We start from the raw sequence: 22,044 nt of genomic DNA on the forward strand, positions 1-22,044 counted from the left end.
TTTCATGCATTAATACTTAAGTCCTTTATCTCTGGAATGGAAACAAGTCATGGAATAGTCACACTTGCATAGTACATCCCTTATTCCTTGATATCTTGAGTAGACTATGATATATAAATAAGTATGACATCTCATATCAACTTATTTGAGCATGACCATGCATTTCTAGTCTCACTCAATTAAGTGACCTAAGATATTACTCCCATTATGTAGGAGGGACTTATCCTATATTGATAAACCATATCCCTCTACATAGGTTGTGGTATATATAACATCAACTTTTATAGAACAACCAGTTATGGTGTACGTTTAACTGTATCAAAATATACAACTCACGATGTTGGGATAATGATGATCTCAAGTCTGAGGATCATATACATATTAATCACTATGAGTAATGTTATGACAATTACATAATAATTTAAGAAACATACTCATAGCGGGTCAGTCCAATACGTTGTTCTCTAACACACATATTCATGCATTGATTTTGACACTCCATATCAATAACAACTCTTTATCATCAATCAACTACATGTTAGTCTTAATGCATTATTGTTGTTCTAGTCAACAATAATACTTGACTAAGGATCTTTTAAGAATAATCATATTATTCTCAGGACATTAGTATAAAATAGTTTATTTATACACACAGAAAAGAAACTGAAATAATAATGGCAACGCCTTATATTAATAAACATGATAAATCAATTATGTTATTACAACCATCTCATGGTTGATCTTTCGGCATACTCTTACAGCCATATACATAATTTTTTTATGTCATGATAAATTGTATGAACTGTTATAATAGTTGTATGCTTCTTTGATTGATTGTGTGCCTATGAAATGCCTATATTTGCTTAGACTCACACTAAGATTTTTAAGCTCACCCCCTAATTTACTTCTTACAGATAACCCTCAAGATTAATATCAGATTCAACATACGGAGGTTTCGTCTCAAATTTTCAATTAATAAAGTATTTTTAATTTAACTTCTTTTATTTTTGGGACTGTAAATTTTTAAGGACTGTGGCATGGGGTTTTTTTTTTTTTTTTGCATGCATGAAATTTGGATAAAATCTAGCAAATTTAATAACCGACCAAATATGACTTAAAACACGAATCTTCTTACGAAGGCATCACATTTTTCCGCTGCGTAATGATGAAATGTAGTTTTTATTTAAAATGTTTACAGAAGAAATCGATCGAGTTTTTCAAATGACACGACTTTCTGATAATCAAACTTAAATCATAGACGACCTAACAATCCGATGTTTTTAGTAAACCTAAGGCGACCATGCTAAGTTTCGTAAATTGATCAAAATAGTGGTTTTTAAATTGAGCGAATTTACTTGACTATTTCGATGACTAATGTAGCCTTCAGAATTCGACCATATCGTCTAAACCAGGTTTGAGAGGTTACAGTTAAGGTTAAGCCAACATCTCGTCCCACTCTCCCTCAATATATTCCTTAACCTATCTGTTACCTAGGTTAGTTATGAAAAATGAATTGAATAATTAATCAAGTTACAATCTAAACTCATCTTTAACGTATTTCAATTACTAATCTATAACCAATTCAAAGAATTAACATATTATGAAATTCAAATCAAACAAAAAGATGAACAAGAACATAATGACATGGGAAATATTAAAATAAATAAATTATTCAACTGAAACGCAGGTCTCTTCAATAATCAAATCCAAAAGTTCAGATCAAATCTCTACCAACAACTTCAAGCTATCACTTTTGAAAAGAAAAGAAAATTAAAAGAAAACAAAAGTCTTGATGACTCTCAAAAACTAAAACCCTAATTAGAATAAGAAAGAATATATAAGAGGATTGAAATAATGTAAAACAAGACAAAATTAATGTAAAACAAGATAAAATTAGGTTAAACATACTAATATTTTTAACTTTTATAATAGATAATGTCAAAAAAAAAAACTCATAACTAAATTACTACTAATATTCCAAGGTGGAATTTTATAAGAACCCTTTTAAGCATTCAATTAACATCTAAACATTTTATCAAATTAAATTGTTTGATTGAAATATTTTAGAAAATACCTTTCAAGTATTCGATCAACATTCTAAATTTTTATTAAGTTGTTGGATAACGAAGTTACAATTTGAAATAATAAATAACATTATAAAAGTAAGTGCCTCAAATTATAAAGTACAAGAATTAAATCAGAGAGGCCAAAACCTTATGTTGATCTATTTTGTTCATAGTGAATCTTGAACAACTTCATAAATTTCATCATGCACTGAAAATTTAACTGAAAGAGGAAATCTATGACTTTCTCAAAAAACAATCATACACAACTTGCGCCAATTATTGAGGTTGGAACTAGACAGTAACACAGTGCAGTAATGAAATTCTTGAGGTTAATGCCAGACATAAGGAATGAGATAACCGACTGTAAGTACGCGTTATGGACGAGTAACACTGGCAATGCCTTGTCTGATGAGCACCTAAGCATGCTTTGAAGGGCACATACACAAGAACGGGGTTTGTCTACGGTTTTGCATCTTTACATATCTGGGTTTATGCCATACTTACATGGAATGCCAACCCGAGCCCTTGCACTCGGACAACCATAAGTTGATGTGTTCTATCATCTTTTGCCTCACTTTGTTAACTGCATCAGGGATGTTGCAGCTCTGAGCATTACCTGAAAAGAGAAAATAAATCACAACTTTAGAGAATACCTCATAGAGTCATTATTCGAAGAACTGGTAAGCAATAATCATGGATTTCTAGAGTCTACACAATGTTTACAAGTGCTATACAATGCAAGCACATAATTGACTGCCAAAATGTGCTTAAAACTTTAAGCTATTGGGGTCTTTTTTTCAAGATAACTTAGATTCCATTAGCAATACAGTTCTTACCTTCAATGCTTGAAACAGATTGGGGACATTCTCGCATATCAATTCCATGGCCGCAATTATGACAAGTAATAATGTATGAAGGCACTGAAATGTTCCAAAGTCAGTTCTTAGAGAGTGAAATAGGATAAAAAGGTGAAATACAGCAAATCGTTGATCAGCAATAAGTTATTTCCATTTTCTAGATAATCCCACAACCTAAAGAAAATAACATTTTTCGTAATCACAACTTAAGAGTTCCTAGGCTTGGCTATTATTAAGAGATTATCAGACATCTAGGTGGCCGCTGCTAGACCATCCACACTGCCCAGTGGAGCAAATAGCAACCAAGAGCTTCCTATGAAGCCTCTTCTTTTAGTTTAGAATCTGGGTATTCATCAAAGTAATTGGTAATGCTAATGGAAGCTTACTGCCCGGCGAAGATGTCTGTTTGGAAGCATGGCGCCATGGATCCTGTGAGCCATTTGTAAAAATGATTTTTGAACCTGCAAATTCATATTTTTGTAAGACAAACAGAAGTATATGCATGTTGTTGAGCGCAATACTAGAAGCATGATAATATAAGCAACAAAAATGTAAATCATTATTTTAATCGCGTTAATTATTTAGCCCTCAAATGCTAAATGAACCGTTCATCTCTCTTGACTTAGAGGCAATGCATTTTCCTTCAGACATACATAATCACTTCCTTTTGCATGCAAATACAATATAATTTGTTTTTGACTAACGTAAACCCAAAGAATTAGCTGGAAATGAATGAATACAACCGCATATCAAGCTGAACAGAAGGTTTCAGTCTACAGAGATAGAAGACCATTTCTTGAGAAGAAATCAAAGAAATGATATTTTACACAAGAAGCATTTACTGCACCATAAGAACATCTTAGTACAGAGTACCCTCATTTTTTCATGCGTGCAAATCAATGAGTGCAACACCTCAGTCTGCTGGCACAGAAGTAGCAAACAGTGACAGGAATAAGCAAACCTGTCTGTAGGTGCCTGAAGGTGTGGCGCATGTTTGAGGGGAAAATTATATGCTACACAGCTAGAAGTAAAGTAATAAAGCAACTCTAGACCAGCAATTAGTATGTACAGGGATTGACCAAAGAAGGGAAAACTCCTCGAGTCTTTAATGCTAGAAGCCTACAAGACTAAACTTGCGTAAAAGCATTGGAAAATTCATGGTGAGGAAAAGGCAGAAAAACGTGAAAGATTATGCCTTGACCTGCAATATTTGTGCCTCCATAGTATATATTTGTCACATCAACCTCTGGGTAAATGCCTTCTCCAAAGACATTCTTGCAAAGATCTAAGTGGTATCTGCAATACGAGCAATACATTTGTATGGTCAGATGTGCACCAAAGCATAGAAGAGGGGAAAAAACACTCAATATACTCATTTGCAATCTGACAGAAGTGCAGATAGCAGAAGTAAACCAGAAAGCAACCCTAGTATCGATTACATAGCGTGATATTTAGAAACATACTTTGTATCAATTTTGGAAGAGCGAACGGTGTCATTTGAGGGTGCCACCTGGAAATATGCAACTTCAGTACACACTTGAAACCACCATAGCCGGTCAGAACTACCTTCTTTAACGGCAGTGTTCTTCAAGTGTTTCTGATTATAAGTTTCAACACTGACACAAAAAGTTCCAACAAAATACTCTTTGACATATTTGGCATAGGCGGCCTACAAAGGTATAATAAATTTTTGTCCACAAATCATATAGTCTCACAAAACTGTAAAGATGCATAATGTGTAATACGAGCATACCACCAAATCCACTCCTGCCTTTTTTGCTTCAACAAGAGGGGTGCATAATGCATCTGGATGTCCATATTGAAACTGCGTATTCATAAACATTAAGAATACTACAGAGAAAAACTAACAAGAGTGAGAGGAAAAAGCAAATGTACCACAACAACAGCAGCATCCGCCAGGAAATAGAGGAAATCACCATCAATCTCAAGCTGGAAACAGAAACAAATTGTCAGCATCAGTATCAGGAGATGACAATTTTAGTAGAACATCGTCACTTTGCAATTTAAGTAGAGGGTTTCTACAATGGAGAAATAAAGGGAAAGAAGATTCAACCTCAGCTGCACCAAACTGCTCCTTCAGTTCTTTTTTGTTTGTTTCAAGACTCCGATCAACAAGTTCAGTGATTTCTTGTAACACGGCTTTGCATTCGGGACCAGCTGACTCACCAACCTGCACATGGAGGAGGGTTAAAAGAATAAGGTGAATAAAGGTGATGGAAAATCTATAACTGAAGGAAGAATATATTCAGGAAATGAAAATAAAAAGAAAAGAAAAGAAAAAACTCGGTATACGAACAGATATTTACAAGATGAACTCCCTTCAACCACTCAATCTCATCGAATTTCCACCACTGGCTGTCCCAAATATTGTCATTTTAAACAAAGTAAGAGAACTATATCTCCCTATACTGATGTTTACCCTTCAAAGAACGATAATCATAAACCTTCATCCTAAATTGAACTAGTTTATGGGTATTTTTGAAATTTTATAATTAATCAGATAGCAAATGAATAGCAAAATGTAACACAAAAAAAGTGAGGTGAAGGGAGTATCAATCTCTTACCTGCTTATCATAGTCAGTGTAGTTGTAAACAGCATGAACAACAGCAGAACTTGCCAGGCTTCCGCATGTTAAATGAGGAAACTTAAGTCGAAACCACGCACTAAGAGCACCAGAGTATGAAACGCCAAAAACAAACCATGAATTCTCAGCACCTGTTCTATTTCGCTTCAAGTTTAAGGATTCCTACAAAACAGAAGCGCTGTAAATAGAAAAGGATAAGGTGAACAATAACATGAACTTAACAACTAAAACATGAGACAATTGACTTCAGTCAATCCGATAAAAGACCCAGTAAGACAATACTAGGCAAGCTAAACCTGGAACTAACAAAAACCTGATTTATCAAAGGGAAAAACGAAAAAGAAGCTTACCTGATACCACTGACGGAAAACAGCCAAGTCAAAGAGAGCCTGCTTAGATGAAAGATATTTCAGATTTTCCGTTGTATGTGACTTAAAAGGGCTGCTTTTCCCATAGTAACGATGCTCAAGTGAAACCACAGCAGCCCCAAACTTCTTGGCCAAAACCTGAAACTCATAACAATACAAGAATTATTGAGACATTTTCTTCCAAAATCAAATTCGTTTTCTCCGTAAAAAAAAAAGGGTTTGAAGCGAAATAGTAGAATTTACGCCGAGATAGTCATTGCTTATGCCATTGCACGAAGACTCCCCACAAATTTTTAAGAAAATAGGTCCATCGGTAACTTGAAAGTAATCAAGGAATTCATAGTAACGCTGCTTAAATTGCCGGTGGTCCTGCCAGAAAAAAAAAAGGTGGAAACTTGGGAATAAAAGAGAAATACAATTTGGAATAGAAATAACAGAGATCAGAAAAACAGAACGGGAGGATTACATAAGGAGAATAGTGATCGAGAGTCTGGTCGAACCAGAGCTCTTTTGTGGTTAAATAATAGCTACTTTGAGACAAGCGGTTAATCAAAGAGCGAGGCGTCATCACGAATCCATGGGCGAAGCCCGACAGAGCCACGAAGAACAATGACGAGACGGACACAACCAACGGTTTCAAAAGCCTCATCGTTCCCATTGCCAGCCCTGATTCAGAAACAGGTGGCCGTGGGGTTCTTCGTGTCTTAAAACTCTTGGGAGCTAACGGGAAACCAGATCAGTTAATACTGGGCAGTCAGCTTCACATATATTTATTATATTGATGTTATCAACGTGCTACACCCAAGGTGACTAAAGTATGAAAAAAAATGGTTGACTAAAGTATGAATAAATCTGTTTATTGGGTAGACTACAAAGTTCGATCAACTACAGTATCTTAAAAAATTTACAAAATAATCCTTAAATTATTTAAAAATTCTTATGTAATAAAATTTTTTTCTACAATTCAATTCAGAAATCCAAAAATAAAAAATTTCACACAGTTTTCTTCCCCTATCTCTAACACTAACCATCGAATGAACTTAGATTTAAGATAAGTTCTACTCGTTAATAAACACTAATTTACTGCATTGATCATTGGATTGTTGTTTGGAACTTTTTAGCCGAACTTTTAAAAAGAAAAAGAACCTAACAACCAATGACTTAAATAAAATTTTCAACCAATGACTTAAATAAAAATTTTGAATAGTTTAATAACTTAAATAAAAATTTTAAATAGTTTAATGATTCTTTTATATCTTTTTAAAATTAAATGACTAACATAAACTTACTCAGTGTAGTCACTTATATAATTCTTTTTAATCTCAGAAAGTGTGAAGACAAAAGCTTTTTCTATATAAAAGAATCATAGCATTGACTTAAAAGTTAACATAAATCACCCTCCACCTTTTAAAAGAAAAATCAATATACTTTTACTTAAAATTTCAGTCTCTTTAACCCTTAAACAATTAGTAAAAGTGGTATAATATGGCATCTGCGTGGGTGTTTGACATAACACCTTTAATTCACGTGTTTTTACACATGTTTATTTTTTTAAAATAAATTAAAATTTACATGTGTTAACTAAAATCAAATGGAAAAGAAACATTAATAAAAGAGGAAAGAATTGTGAATTCCTCACACTCACAATCTCTTCTTCATGTCTACAAATCTAAAACCTCTAAAAAAACAAAAGGATTTTAAATTATTTTTGGGTAAATTGTTAAAATAGTTATTTTGTTTGTCTCATATTATATTTTAGCTATTTATGTTTGAAATGTTACGTTTTAGTCACTTACATTATCGTGTTGTAACATTTTAGTCGCTGAATTGTTAATTGTCGTTAACAATGTAACGGTAAGCTGACGTAACACATTAAATAATCATTTCAAATAAAAATTTTAGGTTAAATTACACAATTGTTTCCTATATTTTTTCGTATTGAGCTTTTCCGTTCAGTTTGAGATTTGAATATGGTAACGGTTCCAGTCCCATGAACTTTGCAAATTACGCTTGGAGACCGTCGTTGTTTATCATTATCGTCCACCTCATCTTCGCATTGGTTCGCAGATAATACGGAGGCATTCGTACGGATCTTCTAGGGCTTAAGGCTTCATTTGGCATCAACGATGGCTCTGCTATCCAAAGAGAGCCTTGGAGCTTCCTTGAAGAATTTCCATGGCAACCTCGCGCTACCTCCTGTGTACTCAAAAACGGGAAAGGGGAAAGGTGACTTGCTTTGATTACCAGTAGACGTGGAAAGTTTTGATACCGGAGATCAGAGCTTCGGTGTAACCGAAGATTGATTCGAACGATCTAGTGACATTGCTGCTCGTCCTTGTGGCTGCTTTTCTAATTCTCTCGATATTGTCAATGTCTCAACAGTCTTCACTTGCTCCGTTTTCTTTTCACTCGCCAGAAATTTTTTAAAAAAAATTTAATAAAACAATACAAACCAATGTAAAAAAAAAAAGACGGAGATAATAAATAAAAACCAATCGGCGTTTCCATGGGAGGGACGTGCTTAGGGGAGTAAAGGCATTTGCCAAAAAGAAGCTAGTGACGATCAAAGATATGAAGGAAACTAGCCATGCATCCCATTTGATTCCCTATTTGCTTCTCAAGATTTTTCTCTAGCACTACACTCGTCATCATCTTTCCTTTCTTTTTTTTAAGAAAAAAACTATTCACCCTCGTGTTTAACTCAATAATCCTCTTCTGACTAACAAGTTAATCTTTTTGTTTACTCTTTGTCACACCCCAAAATAGGGCCTAGAAGTTTTGAGGGTATTTAAAGAATTTTAGCTTATATGTGTTTAGAATTTCGTAAGGTTAGTATTCGATAATGTTTTCAACAATCGGTATTAGGAAATTAAGTCAATTTCTGAAAATGATTTTTAAATACCTTTAATTTTGAAAATAGGACTGTTTTGTAAAAGAGGCAAAACTAAGAGCATTTATGTTAAAATTAGACCAATTTTTGAAATTGAACCTTTAAACCCCCATTTCTAGTTTGTTTCACGAAAGTTTTTGCTCTCCATTGCCCTACTTGTCGTCCCTTGTTCTCCCTTGTTATTCCATTCAATTTTTTTATTTCAAGACTATACTATTTTGATTCCCCTCATTTCTAAAGCATTAAACCTTCCTAAATCCTCGAGAAAACACCCAAAAATCTCACCAATTTCATCATCAACTTCAAGAGTGGATTTTCCTGGATTTGCATCAAAGTTTATTTTTCTTTTCTCGCATTCAAGGTAACCAATCATCTTCCTATTAATTTTAAATGTTATCTAGAACTTTAAATTGAATTTCTAGCCATTAAAACACATGTTTTAGATAAAAGTTGAAATTTTGGTCATTAATGGTAGATTTCGGGTTGGTGAATTAAAACTTGATTTTAAAGTGTTTTTCAACTTTTTTTTTAACATAATTAGAAGGTTTCTAAAGTTACTTTGAAGTTTCGTTAAGGATTTCTCATGTTAGAATGAATTTTCGTTAGAATGGCCAAAACTTGTTGAAAAATTTTAATACCTTGAAACGTATAGTTTTGTATAGTTTAAAGGTTGGGAATTAATTGTAGATGATTATGTAGATTAATGGAACTTGTTTCGTGTGAAAAGATTCAGTGTAGATCGAGATATTTGCGTTTTAAGTTTGTCATGCAAAAAGGTTTGGTTACATGAGATGGTAGCTTAGGCTTGTGTTTTGGGTGGTTTAAGTGGGTCATTGGCTGTCATTTAACTGTGTTTTGTGTGGTTGTTGTGTGTGAACCTCGGATTCACTAGGGCTTTCTACGAGTTAGAGAAAGAGCTAGTTCAAGCTCTCGATTTTCGGCGAAAGTTGATATTCGATGAGTGTTTGGGATGGCTAATAGTAGATAATTCATTGTGTAATTGGGAATTTAGAGGTAGCCTAAACCCCTACTCTAAATTTTAAGTGTAAGTGTTCTCACACCTATGGTTGAATGTGAAATATGTTTACTTGTGAATTTATGAAATTATAAACATATATGAGATGCTATGATATATGTGCTATAAGCTTGTAATGACCGTTGTGACAACAACTATATGGGTATGTTTTCATGCCATATGACATAGATAATATTGTACTACTAATGTGAATATGCAATGAATATCTATGGAAAATCGGTAAATGGATATGTGATAATCATGTGGATATTTTGGCGTTGTGACCTTATGAGACCGTTGGATTAGTTGGCATGCCATAGGATTGTGGGTATCACCTTTGTCTTGTGATATATATGGGGCGTTGACGCCCAGGGATATTTTTAAAAAGATAAGGGAATGAGAGCTAAGCAACATTCATTGGGATAGGTATGTGTAGAGTGTTGGAGAGTGTTAGTTATATGCTTCACTTATGAAACATGTTCGAGTCTTTGAGTCGTTATGATGTGATGGAGATCCACGTATCTGATATGTGGTGATAGAGTCCACTTTATGTTTCATAATTTTAAGAGCCAAATTATCATAAAAAGTGATTGAATATGATTAAATGTTATTGATATATGCTAGAATATAAGCTGAAATATTCATGTGACTAGTGTGTGAATGAATTCAAGAAAGATGATTAATGGTAAAATATTTCATAAGAGTAAAAGATCATATGAATATGATATATGTTTGTTTCGTTGTTGCATGATGTCTTGTTTACGTAGTGGTAATTTTGAGCATTCATTGAGCTTGTTAAGCTTACCCAGTTCGTTTTAACCATTGCAGATACATAGTGTTAGTGTGAGAGGTGTGGTCTCGAGGGGTGATCCAAGCCGACTATTTAGCTTCTATTAGTAGGTGTTATATGCTTATTTATGTTTGGGGAATAAAAGTAATGTAATAGGCCAATGTGGTAGATTTTTTTATTGGTTTTGCTAAGACATTTTTGGGGGTACTTGCATGCTATTTATGTTTGGAGGTTTATGGACTTGAATGTGATGTTTGGATGTTATTTTGGATACTTTGATGTTTATTTATCTAGGTGAAAGAAGCATGTTATTTAGGGCTAAGTTTTAATGGTTTTATTGTTGTTATATGCTGAAATTTGGCAGTCTGGAATAAAGGTATCGATAATAGGATTATTAAAACGATACCTCTGTAATTTCAAAAGTGCAGTAAAATAGAATATAGAATTGGTATCGATACCTTGGCCTGAGTATCGTACTCGAGGTAAATTTATCGATACCTTGCAAAAGTTATGATAGTTTTTAACATTTGGGAATTTTGGTGAGAAACAGAATGCAAGTTTGGTATCGATTTTTCATGTGGTATCGATATCACCTAAAGAAAATATCGATACCAATTCTTTAGTATCGATTCCTACATAACCTTTTCGGGAAAATTTGCTAAGTGGTCCCAATGCTTGATGTATGTCTATTCTATGTTTGTTTGTCATATGTTAGCATGGTTAAACGTTAATCTGAGTTTGCATGTTTTAATATTCGCATGATTGCTATAATAACAAAAGAAAATAAAGATGCTCGCATACTAAATGTGACGATTATGATGAAATCATTGTGAGACAATGGTGTAGCGTCCTAGAACTTGGGCTTTGCGACGGGATAGGTATAGGGTGTTACACTCTTCCTGACAAGATAATGGAAAATAAGAAAAAAAAAAAAGGAAACTTTAAAAAAACGTAAAAGAAAAACTTAAATTTCTCAAAAAAATATAGGGACCAATTGTATAATTTAACCTAAAATTTTTGTTTAAAATGATGATTTAACGTGTCATGTCATCTTAGTGTTACACCATTAACGATAATTAACGGCTCAGTGACTAAAATGTTACAACATGATAATGTAAGTTGTAACAGCCCAATTTTTAGTGGTGTCAGAATAGTGATTTGAGATCACTAAATCCAATGAAAATGTTAGAAAAATTTATTATTTAATAATTATAAGTTCAGCGTGATTTTAGAAATATTTTTGAATGAGTGAATTTTGTGATTTAAAAGAAATTATTAGGTAAATTGGGTCAAAAACAAGGTATCGAGACCTCGATATTATAAACTGAGCCGTAAATATTTTTATAAATATTTACGGAGTGTCATTAGGTAGTATTAAAGTTTTGTTAAGAAATTTTAATGTTCGATGGTTAATTGATTAAAAGGACTAAATTGCAACAAGGGTAAAAGTTTAATTATAGATTAAAGAAAAGTTAAAAGGACTAAATAGGTAAATATGCCAAGTCCCATAAATGAGGCGGCATATGCATGATAAAACTGAGATTTTTTTGAAGTATATTATTATTTTATTATATTGTAAATTATATTATATTATTATATTGTTATATTATTATATTTTAATTAAACAAAATTGTTGACAAATGTATGGTGTATATGATGACATGTGGAAAAATAAAATACATATATTAGTAATTATTACATATTTACTTATTATTTAAGTAAATAATTGTATATTATTATTTTATTGTTATTATATTAAACTAATGAAATAAAAGATAGAAAAGAGAATAGAAACAGAATAGCATGGACGAAACAGAGAAGAAGCAGGGGAGAAAGAAAGAAAGAAAAAGGAAAAGAGAAATTTGGGGTTTTAAGGTTCAAAGTTAATTTGGTAAGTCAATTTAATCCATTTTCTCTTAGTTTTGATGTTTTTGGAATCCTAAAGATAAATACTACTTGACTTATGTTGATATATTGAAAGTTAGTAGATTATTAGATGATGTTCATGTTGAATAAATTGAAGTGTTAGGGTGTTAAATTGATTGAATTTCAAGTTAGAAGTTAGTAAATGATTTAATTGTAAAATAAAGTGTAAGTTTTGAAAAGTAGGGACTAAATTGAAAGAATCCCGAAATTAGGGATTTATGGTGAAATTGAAGAGCTAAATTGAGTTTGTAGTAAGAATTAAGAGAGAATATGGAGTTAGAATGGGAAAATAAAATTAGTATTGATAAGGGATTAAACTGGAATTTGGGTAAAGTTTAGGTATAAAAGGAAATATTTTAATGAAATTGTGTATTAATAATTTTTAATTGTTTAATTACGTAGCTAATGTCATGCAAGAGTCATTGTCCGAGAAAGGAAAGGAGAAGGTGAACAAGGAGTGACTCGAGAAAATTTACGGTTAGTATTACCATAATTCGAATTTAATTATTAATTGTTAAAATTTAAATTAATAAACATGATAAGCAAATTGAAGTAAGTATCATGATTGAATTGAATGATAAATACGTATTGATATTGAATTTATTAATAGCAATTGTTGAGTTTTGAATAATATGTTTAGTAAATAAAAATTAGGTGAATATCGATATTGAATTAAATGATATTGAATCGTATGTGAATTGAATGAAATTAAAATGAAGTATGAATGTGTATGAACATTTGATGGTATACTGATTGGAAGGTGAAAAATGTATTGAATTAAATTGTGATTAAATTGGAATTGAAAGTATGAGAAAGTGATTGAATTGAAATGTGATTCGAATACCCTATTAACTTATCGGACTAGATTGGATACAAATGGCATGCCATAGGATTTGTGATGTGATGAGGAGATTTGTAGCTCGGCCGAGAATATGATTATGTTATTATATGCTTCGGTTTATTCGAAGAGGCATTTAATGCCTTATTGGTGTGTTTGGGAGGATATGATATATTAGTGTGTTATGGAGGATTTATATTTATTTTGGGTGTGTTTTGGTTGGATATTCTGGTGTGTTTGGGTGGAATCCGCGTATCTGTCAGAGTCCGGGTCAAGTTAATAGGGGCAAATGAATAATTTTGATAATATAAATTTTATTGAATGATCTTGAATATGAATCGAAAAGAGATATTAAATTGAGATATAGAAAATGAAATGTATAAACCATGGGTTCAAGAAATAGATAATGATATAGTTCATGAAGTGGTTTTGGTAGTATGAGATAATGTAAAAAAAATCTAAGTGAATAAAAGCAAATTAAAATAGCTATTGTTGAGAAATGAGAAGTGAAAATAAAATGATTTGAAATAGTGAAATAATATGTGAATTTAATTGAATACAAGTTATTGAAATTTATTTATGAATTTAATGAATAAATTGAGTGTTAAAAGATTTTAGTGTAAATTGATTATAATGAACAAATCGAATTAAAAGATAGTTATTATTATTGTTGTTGTTGTTGAAACAAGTTGATTTAATGTATTAAATGTTTATTGAAAAATTAATGGTATAAATTGAATTAAGAAATAGTGTATGAGTTAATTTGAATACAATTTTATAAAATTAGTTATTATAATTGTTGTTGTTGAAAAATCCAATAAAATTTAGATAGTGAAATAATGTATGAATACAATTAAGTATAAGATTGAAATATTGCTTATTGTTATTAATTATCAAGTTGATTTAAAGTACGGGATAATTAATGAATAATTGTAGACATAAATTTAAATGTCTATAATTTATCGATTAATGTTATTAATTTTAATTGTGGTAATACCACTGAGTATTCCTATGTATGTTATTAATTTTAATTGTGGTAATACCAGTGTCCAGTCCAGCATCCAAAGCAATCCCGACCTCAGATAAATTTTAGTGATGCGCCTTTCTTTTGATATTGTGGCATGTATTTAGGTAATGTATTAATTAAAGTATGCTATGTATGTTATTTATTTGTGAACTAGTGATAAGTTATCCGATATGTCCGGTAGTGCTCCGTAACCCAATTCCGGCGACGGATACGGGTTGGGGGTGTTACATAAGTGACTAAATTGTAACATTTCAAACATAAGTGACTAAAATGTAACCTGAGGCAAACAAAAGTGACTATTTTGAGGATATTTCAAAGATTAAACATATTTCGTTTCATAAAAAAGGTACTTGTTGTTCCACTAGCTACAATCTCTATTGTTGAAGATGTAGCACCTCATTCCCCTAAATGAAATTAAGGCAAACAAGCAATGAGAGCATAGGGTAAGGGGAGTAAGTTTGTTGATTTTGGTATGGTATGGTCTATGTTTATGATAATTATGGTTTATGCATTTGAGATGAATAAATGATAATGAGGAGTTTGTTGTTATCGTTTGTTGTTTTGTTGCTACTATGAAGTTGTTTTTCCCTTGAGATCTTTGTCTTATGCATAGTGATATGGAGAGTTTTGATCATTTGCTTATGTTTTGTAAAAAAGCCAAAGGGAGAGATTGTTAAGACTTTGGCTGTCCAATTACTAATGATTCAACTCATGATCAAACAACTTGTTGAATCGCTCTTGTTCATTCCTATGTTCAAACAGATGTCCAAACAGACCTTTGAAAAGCAGTCTGAACAATGACTCTAGGACAACTTAAGTCAAGTTAGATGTCAAAGTTTTTACCTTGACCTTCATGATTGGTTTCTCTATAAGAAAATGATGTCCAGAACATGTTTTAACTCGTCCAAAACAATGTTAATTGAATTTTACTATTGAAGAGATTGGAGATTGACATGCCTTATCCCATAAGGCTTATCCTTATCCTTTAAGTTATTTATTTGGTGATTAAGTTGTTGATTTATCTTGGTTGATAAGACATTATTTTAAGATAGATATTTGAGGGTTTATAAAAGATTTTATTCATTAAATTGATGAATTTATCTCCACAAAATATTATTAGAGGAATTGTTATATTTTGCCTATAAATAGGTAGCACATATGCTTGGTTCGACACGCCTTTTGGAGAGTGTTAGTGCTACATTATTATGTATTTGTTGTTAGGTTTTTTTTTCTTTTGCACTCTTGTTAAGTTTTCTTAGATAGATACTATTGATTGTAAGTGAGCTTATTTAGGCTGAATGATTTATAATAATTGAGTTCATTGTTGGAGTAACGCCCTAAAATTTTTCGGTAAACCGTATGAGATTTTTTCCGATGAATTTATCTGTAAATTAGATAAGAAATTTGATTTCATTAATTATAATTATTTTTAGACTATTAAAATGGCCATTGAGAAGCACTGTAATGACCCAAAATTTACGGGCATCAGAAAAGTATGATATCGGGCCTCCGTCTTAGTAAATTGAGTTCGAAAATAATTATTAGAAATACTTACGAGACTAGTTGTGTGTTTAATTAGGTTTTAGATAGGTGAATTTAGTCTAATTAAGAATAATTAGGAAAAAGGATTAAATAGAGTAAAGGGTAAAAGTTTACTTACAGATTAAAAGAAAGTATAAAGGACCAAAATGACAATTAAGCCAATTCACAAGTATGAAGCCGCATAAATGGGTAAGATTGAAGATTTTATGTGATATTTTTTAATTTCATTAATAATCATTAAGGTTTAATATTAAATAATAAATTATATTTATTATTATTATTATATTATGAAATAAGTTAAACAAAGACAAATGTATGAAAGTGATTTAATACAAATGTATTAATAGAAGTATATACATTTGTAATAATTATATTAAATTATTAAATAGATATTTATTAGATAAATAATTAAATTATAAAATTTTGTGTGATAAATAAAATAAATGATGACAAGTGTATGGTATAGATGATATTGTACATTTAAAAATAAAATATATATGTACATTTGTAATATTATCAATTGTTGTTAAATAGATTTTTATTAAATAAATAAAATGATTGACAAATAAATGGTATAAAATTTATACAAGTGTAATAAAATAAATATGTACAAATGAAATTAAACAATTGGTTTACTTAATATTTAAGCATAAGATATTTTATATTAATATTATATTAATTATTTAGTAATTAAAACAATAAAGCAAATAAAATAAAGTAAAAGAAAGAAACAAAGAAGAAAAGAACAGAAGCTATTTCGAAACAGGGAAACGAAAGAAAGAAAGAAGAAAAGAAAGAAAAAGGAAAATAGGGTTTTAAAGTTTGGAGTTTAATTTGGTAAGTTAATTAAGCCTTTTTCTTTTAATTTTGATGTTTTAGAAGCTTTAGAGTAGAGTTTTGATGAAATTAAGTTGAGGTTTTGGAAGTTTATAGGTTTTTAAGCATGGTTCATGTTGAATAAATGATTGAATTAGGGATTTAATTGAATAAATTTTTAAGTTAGAATCGATAAAAGGATTAAATTGTAAAATAAACTATAAGTTTTATGTTTTAGGAACTAAATTGAGGGAAATTCGAAATTAGGAAAATATGCTGAAATTTTAATAGTTAAATTTGAGTTTGGATGAAATTTGAATAGAAATAGAGTGTGAATTGAATTAGAAAAGTACGAAAACTTAGTTAGGATTAAATTGAGAACAAGGTAGGAATCGATTAGAAATTCAATTATTTATTATAATTAGTGTTGTAATTAATAGTATAAATTATTATTATTTTCGTAGCTAAGAAAGAACCCGAGGCATCAGCATCAAGAGGAAAGGAGAAATCTATCGAGGACTAAAACGGGAGATTTACGGTTTGTATTACTATAATTCAAATTATTTATTATTAAATGCTATATTTAAATTTATATGTAAGGTAAGTGAAATATATAGTAAGTATTATTGTTAAGTTGAAAGAAATTCAATTGAATGATGAATATATGTGTGGAATTGAATTGAATATTGACTTGAAAAATGGAAAAGTGAATTTTGAATTGAATTGTGATTGAAAGTGAAAAAGTGAAATTGAATTGAAATGTGAATTTGGAGACCCTATTAACTAGTCGGGCTGAGTCAGATATAGTTGGCATGCCATAGGATTAGAAGAGTTCAGGGATACTTCGACCTCGAGTCGATGAGACACTGCGTGTCACTATATTTCTTCGAATAGATTCGATGAGGTACTGGGTACCAACTTTCTTCAGCTTTGCCGATGAGACACTGGGTGTCAACTATTGCTTCGAACTATCCGATGAGGCACTGGGTGCCATACTAGAGTGTTTGGTTGGATCCGTGTATCCACCAAAGTCTGAGTTTTGTTAATAGGGTAAATAATAAAATGATAAATTGAATGAGTTGTTCAATCGAGCTATTGAAATGAAATGAGAAGTCAAATTGTGAATTGAAATGTGATATGAGATTGAGAAATGAATCTAAGGTTCATGATGTGTCCAAATTCCAAATTGTGGATATATGATATTAATTGATGAATTGTTATTGTGGAAATATGAAATGTGAGTTTAAATTTGTATGTATGGTTTCATGCATTACATGTTTATTAATATTATAATTTGAATTATGGTAATACCACTGAGTATGAAATACTCAGCGTACGGTTGTTCCCGTGCGCAGGTCATTAGAGTTTAAGGTCCAGTTAGCATCCAGAAAGATCCGAACTCCATCAAGAAAATTTTGGTGATGTATTTCTTCTTTTTGTTTAAGTGGCATGTACTAGGTGATTGAACACGAGTTGTATAAATATAAATATATATATATGTTAAATGATATTGGTTGTGAGTAAATGGTTATAATCTTTTGAATGATAAATAAAATAGTGAATCAATTTATTAAGCATGATTTAGTAGCGTTTTAAAGTATAAAATCATTGATTGAAATATTGGTATTGGTTTGTTTTTGGTTTTAAGTTTGCAAGGGGTTTTATGTAAAAAAAAAAGTAGAAATACTGTCGAAATTTAAACAAAAAATGAATGAAGCCAATTAGCATAAATTTATATGAATTTATAATTATTTTATAATATGTTTGTTATTTATTTAAGAATTATTTGTAAATTGTCCGAAATATTCGGAAATGCCTCGTAATCCTATTTCGGCGACGATTTGGGGTTAAGGGGTGTTACAAGCACTTTGAGCTATTTTAAAGTTTCGAACTCAATCGGATAAAAATACAAATTGAGGGGCAAAATGGTAATTTTTCTCCTAAAGATACTTTTGGTCATACGAAACCAAAATATGATAGAATATTAAAGTTTATATGTTGATGTGGGTGATGAGATTTTTTTTGAAACAATTGATTATGAAATGAGCCTTAAATTGCAATTTTACCACATCATTTTGCCAACCATACTAGCTTGTTTCAGCCGGCCAAAGAAGAGAAACAAGAAAAAAAGCTTCTTATTAAATCTTTTTCATTTTCTACTCTTTTTTTTTTCTTTTTGCAATCTTCCACCACTTTTCTTCTTCTTTTTTCTTGCAAAGTCACCCTTTAGAAATCATAATAGAACCAAAAAAACCTCATCAATCTCATCATTCATGCACTTAGGGTTTTGAGTTTTCATGGTAGAAAAATGGGTTGGGTAAGAAAGTAAAATATAAGGTAATTTTTTGTGATTTTACATCATTTTGACCCCTATTTTGTATTTATGAGCATTATTAAGTTAGTTGATTCATTTAAATGGCCATTTAATGTTGTCTTTATGAGTTGCTATGAGATCTCATAATATGCTTGTTTATTTGGTGATAAACATTTAATAGAGAAATAGGCTATCAACAAATGCAAGGAAAATGTTATGGAATGAAATAGAAAGTGGGGAGTTTTCCATTCTTTTGTTGATTTCGGGTAAGTTCTTATGGAAATTACCATAGTACTTTGTTGTAGGTGTTGTTTAGCTTAATAATATGTTATTTAATACACTAAAAAGATTAATTAAGAACAATGTGACGCTTTTGTTTAGAATGAGTTAGGAAAAGGTTACTTGAATGACTATTGATTAATGGAAACATGGGTTTAAACATGAAAGATAAATGTAAGTACATGTGTATGTACGAAATGTGATTTTATATGTGATTGATAGCAATATATGAAAAATGTGTAATGTTAATGATATGCTAAGAATGGTTGAAAGTTAAATGTGTTTTTGTTGAATTAATGGTATGAGATTGAATGGCATGAACAAACTCATAATAAGCTATGAGACTTTTAAGACTCTTGGAAATGTTACATTAATATGTTGATTGAGTAATGCCCTTATAAATTTGGTAGAAGGTTTAGGACATAATTGGTATGCCAATGGGAATTATTAGTGCGCATATGGGTTATGTGGAGACTTGGAGATTGGTATTGTTACTTTGGCTTGACATTTGATGTGAGTTATATGAATGTTCTTTTTGAGAACCTTGGTTGTGTGGGTTGGAGCACTAGTAGTGCTATATTTGTTGGAAAAATCCGGTTTAGAAAATAACTTTCTATTACTGTAAAAAATTAAAATTTTGAAAATCGAGCTAATTTGTTATATTTATAGTATTAAGCTTTTTCCCGAAAAATACTTGTGCTTTATGAGAATACAAATAATATTTATTTAATAGAAAACATTATTCTACTCTAAGTAGAATAGGGTGGGTGGCACACCCTAGTAAATAATACTAGAAATGATGCTCCTCTCTCTTATGATGAGGGGATTTGAGTCTCTCCTGTATTGAGACCAATTATATCTGCTTCTTGGATTTTTAACTCAACAATTTATAATTTAATCCAACTTAATATATATTTTTTATTTTTTAAAATAAATATTAATTAATTAATTAATTTTTCAATTAAATAATTTTCTCAACCCAATTCTAATTCCGTTAAAGTCATGCAACTTTACCATAAAATAATATGAGAAAAGATATTTAATTTCCATATTCAATGGATTCATAATGACTAATTAATTTAATTCCATTTTCAAACTTTAATTAATTAATTAATTAATTAATAATTCAAAAAACTTAAATTAATTCACAAATTGTTTCTATACTCAGTGAGAAAACACATTCACAAACTCATTTCTCCAACTTCATCATTTTCATCCATTTTTTTCTGGTTCTACATGCAATTCATTTTTGTTTCAACAAGCCAGTGGAGGGACTGATTGGGCATATGTAATTAGGGCTCAAATAATTTATTATTAAGTTCCAACTTTTCGTCCATTAATTATAAACTTATTTAGTCACGAAGTCATTCCACTATAATATAGCGATCATTCCACTATAGTATTGCGATTGAGCTCTCCCCAATCACATACAATTACGAAAGCTACTTAATCAATGATCATCCAATGACCTTGTCATAAGTGTGTTACCCTCATAGGATATTCTTAATCTTTTGAGGATAAATTTGTTCTCCTAATATAACATTATTTCGTCTCATGGTAACCATTACATCTTCCTTAATGAAAAATCAATTACTATCAAATAATAATCAAGTCGTTTATTACAAAGATAAACTACCCGTGGCCATATTTATTTTTTATCTATCATGTAACGCTGATGAGAGGATATCATTTACTCATTAGTTGGATTATGAATTCCACTGTTGTGAATGGCACTACATACTGCAGAAGTCGTATACCCAACGCACCAACTTTTGGTTCCTTATCTATTTGAACTTAGGTTTTTACTTATATCAAAGTATACAAGTCATGCATACCCAGTCCATCATTCACTCAAAATTAAGGTATGTCACACTATAAACGTCACAAGTGAATAAATACATAAACAAATCTAGGATTTATTCTACTTGGGTTTTGTACGATGTATTGTCAGTCCAGTCAGTCACATTTATGTCTCTATCTTCTAAGAGTCATCCGCTCCGATGCTCAAGACAAAGCATCTCCCAAATTGGATTTGATAGACGATATATTAGTCTTTCAATCGGTTTGCTCATTTTCGATTAGACTAAGGACATGTTTAGGTTCATCTACTAATACAAGCTATCTTTTTGTATCATGATCCGACTACGTAATACCACTTAATATTAGTTAAACATTAGATAATCAGTGAGTTAATATTTGCTTCCATTTTTCTTTGCATGCAAAAACTTTGAAGAAAATATAAAAAGGGTATTAATGTAATTAATAGATATTATTAAACTAATTTGTTCGAAAAATACAGCAAAATGAATGTACTACACTTAGGATACCAGATCCAATAATATCTTGGTTGTGTAGGTTGAAATGCACATTTGTGCAATGATTATATACTTACTTGGTTATGTAGGATGAAATTCCCTAGTGTCCAAGTCTCATTTTACTAAGGTTACGAAGGGCCTAATAAGATGAATGGATTTAAAGATGTCTAGTAAGGTACAAAAATTGCACATTTGTAAGTATGAAGGATAAAAATGAATTAATGAGATTTATGAAATGAATTGAATTAAAAGATGCTTGTTACTTTTATTTATAAGATGAATGAAGTTGACTATCTCTTTATGAAATGCGCTTATATGATGTTACTTGTCATTTTTATTTTAGAAACTACCTCAATGATTCTTATTTTATATCGTGTTTACCTTTGTCCAATGGG

General features: G+C 30.9%; 1 protein-coding gene across 1 annotated transcript; it reads right to left on the reverse strand.

Moving 5' to 3' along the window:
• Positions 1–2,084: 2,084 nt before the first annotated feature.
• Positions 2,085–6,686, reverse strand: LOC105803738 (probable serine protease EDA2). Its single transcript, XM_012636127.2, has 12 exons — positions 6,364–6,686; positions 6,141–6,266; positions 5,880–6,035; positions 5,509–5,691; positions 4,998–5,114; positions 4,820–4,873; positions 4,677–4,748; positions 4,387–4,592; positions 4,125–4,219; positions 3,310–3,384; positions 2,903–2,986; positions 2,085–2,682 (listed from the first exon to the last, which is right to left on the reverse strand). Exons 1-12 carry the CDS (start codon positions 6,553–6,555, stop codon positions 2,567–2,569), a joined length of 1,476 nt encoding a protein of 491 aa, XP_012491581.1. The 5' UTR covers positions 6,556–6,686; the 3' UTR covers positions 2,085–2,566.
• Between the last annotated feature and the right edge of the window lie 15,358 nt (positions 6,687–22,044).

This window comes from Gossypium raimondii, chromosome 11 (assembly GCF_025698545.1).
Source record: "Gossypium raimondii isolate GPD5lz chromosome 11, ASM2569854v1, whole genome shotgun sequence".
NCBI lineage: Eukaryota > Viridiplantae > Streptophyta > Magnoliopsida > Malvales > Malvaceae > Gossypium > Gossypium raimondii.

Excerpts from the sequence above, each read along its gene's own strand:
- LOC105803738 (XM_012636127.2), bottom strand. The coding sequence starts at position 6,555 with ATGGGAACGATGAGGCTTTTGAAACCGTTGGTTGTGTCCGTCTCGTCA. Across the intron at positions 6,036-6,140 it reads TAAGCAATGACTATCTCGGC|GTTTTGGCCAAGAAGTTTGG; the intron begins GTAAATTCTACT and ends TATGAGTTTCAG. Across the intron at positions 4,749-4,819 it reads CGGATGCTGCTGTTGTTGTG|TTTCAATATGGACATCCAGA; the intron begins GTACATTTGCTT and ends ATGAATACGCAG.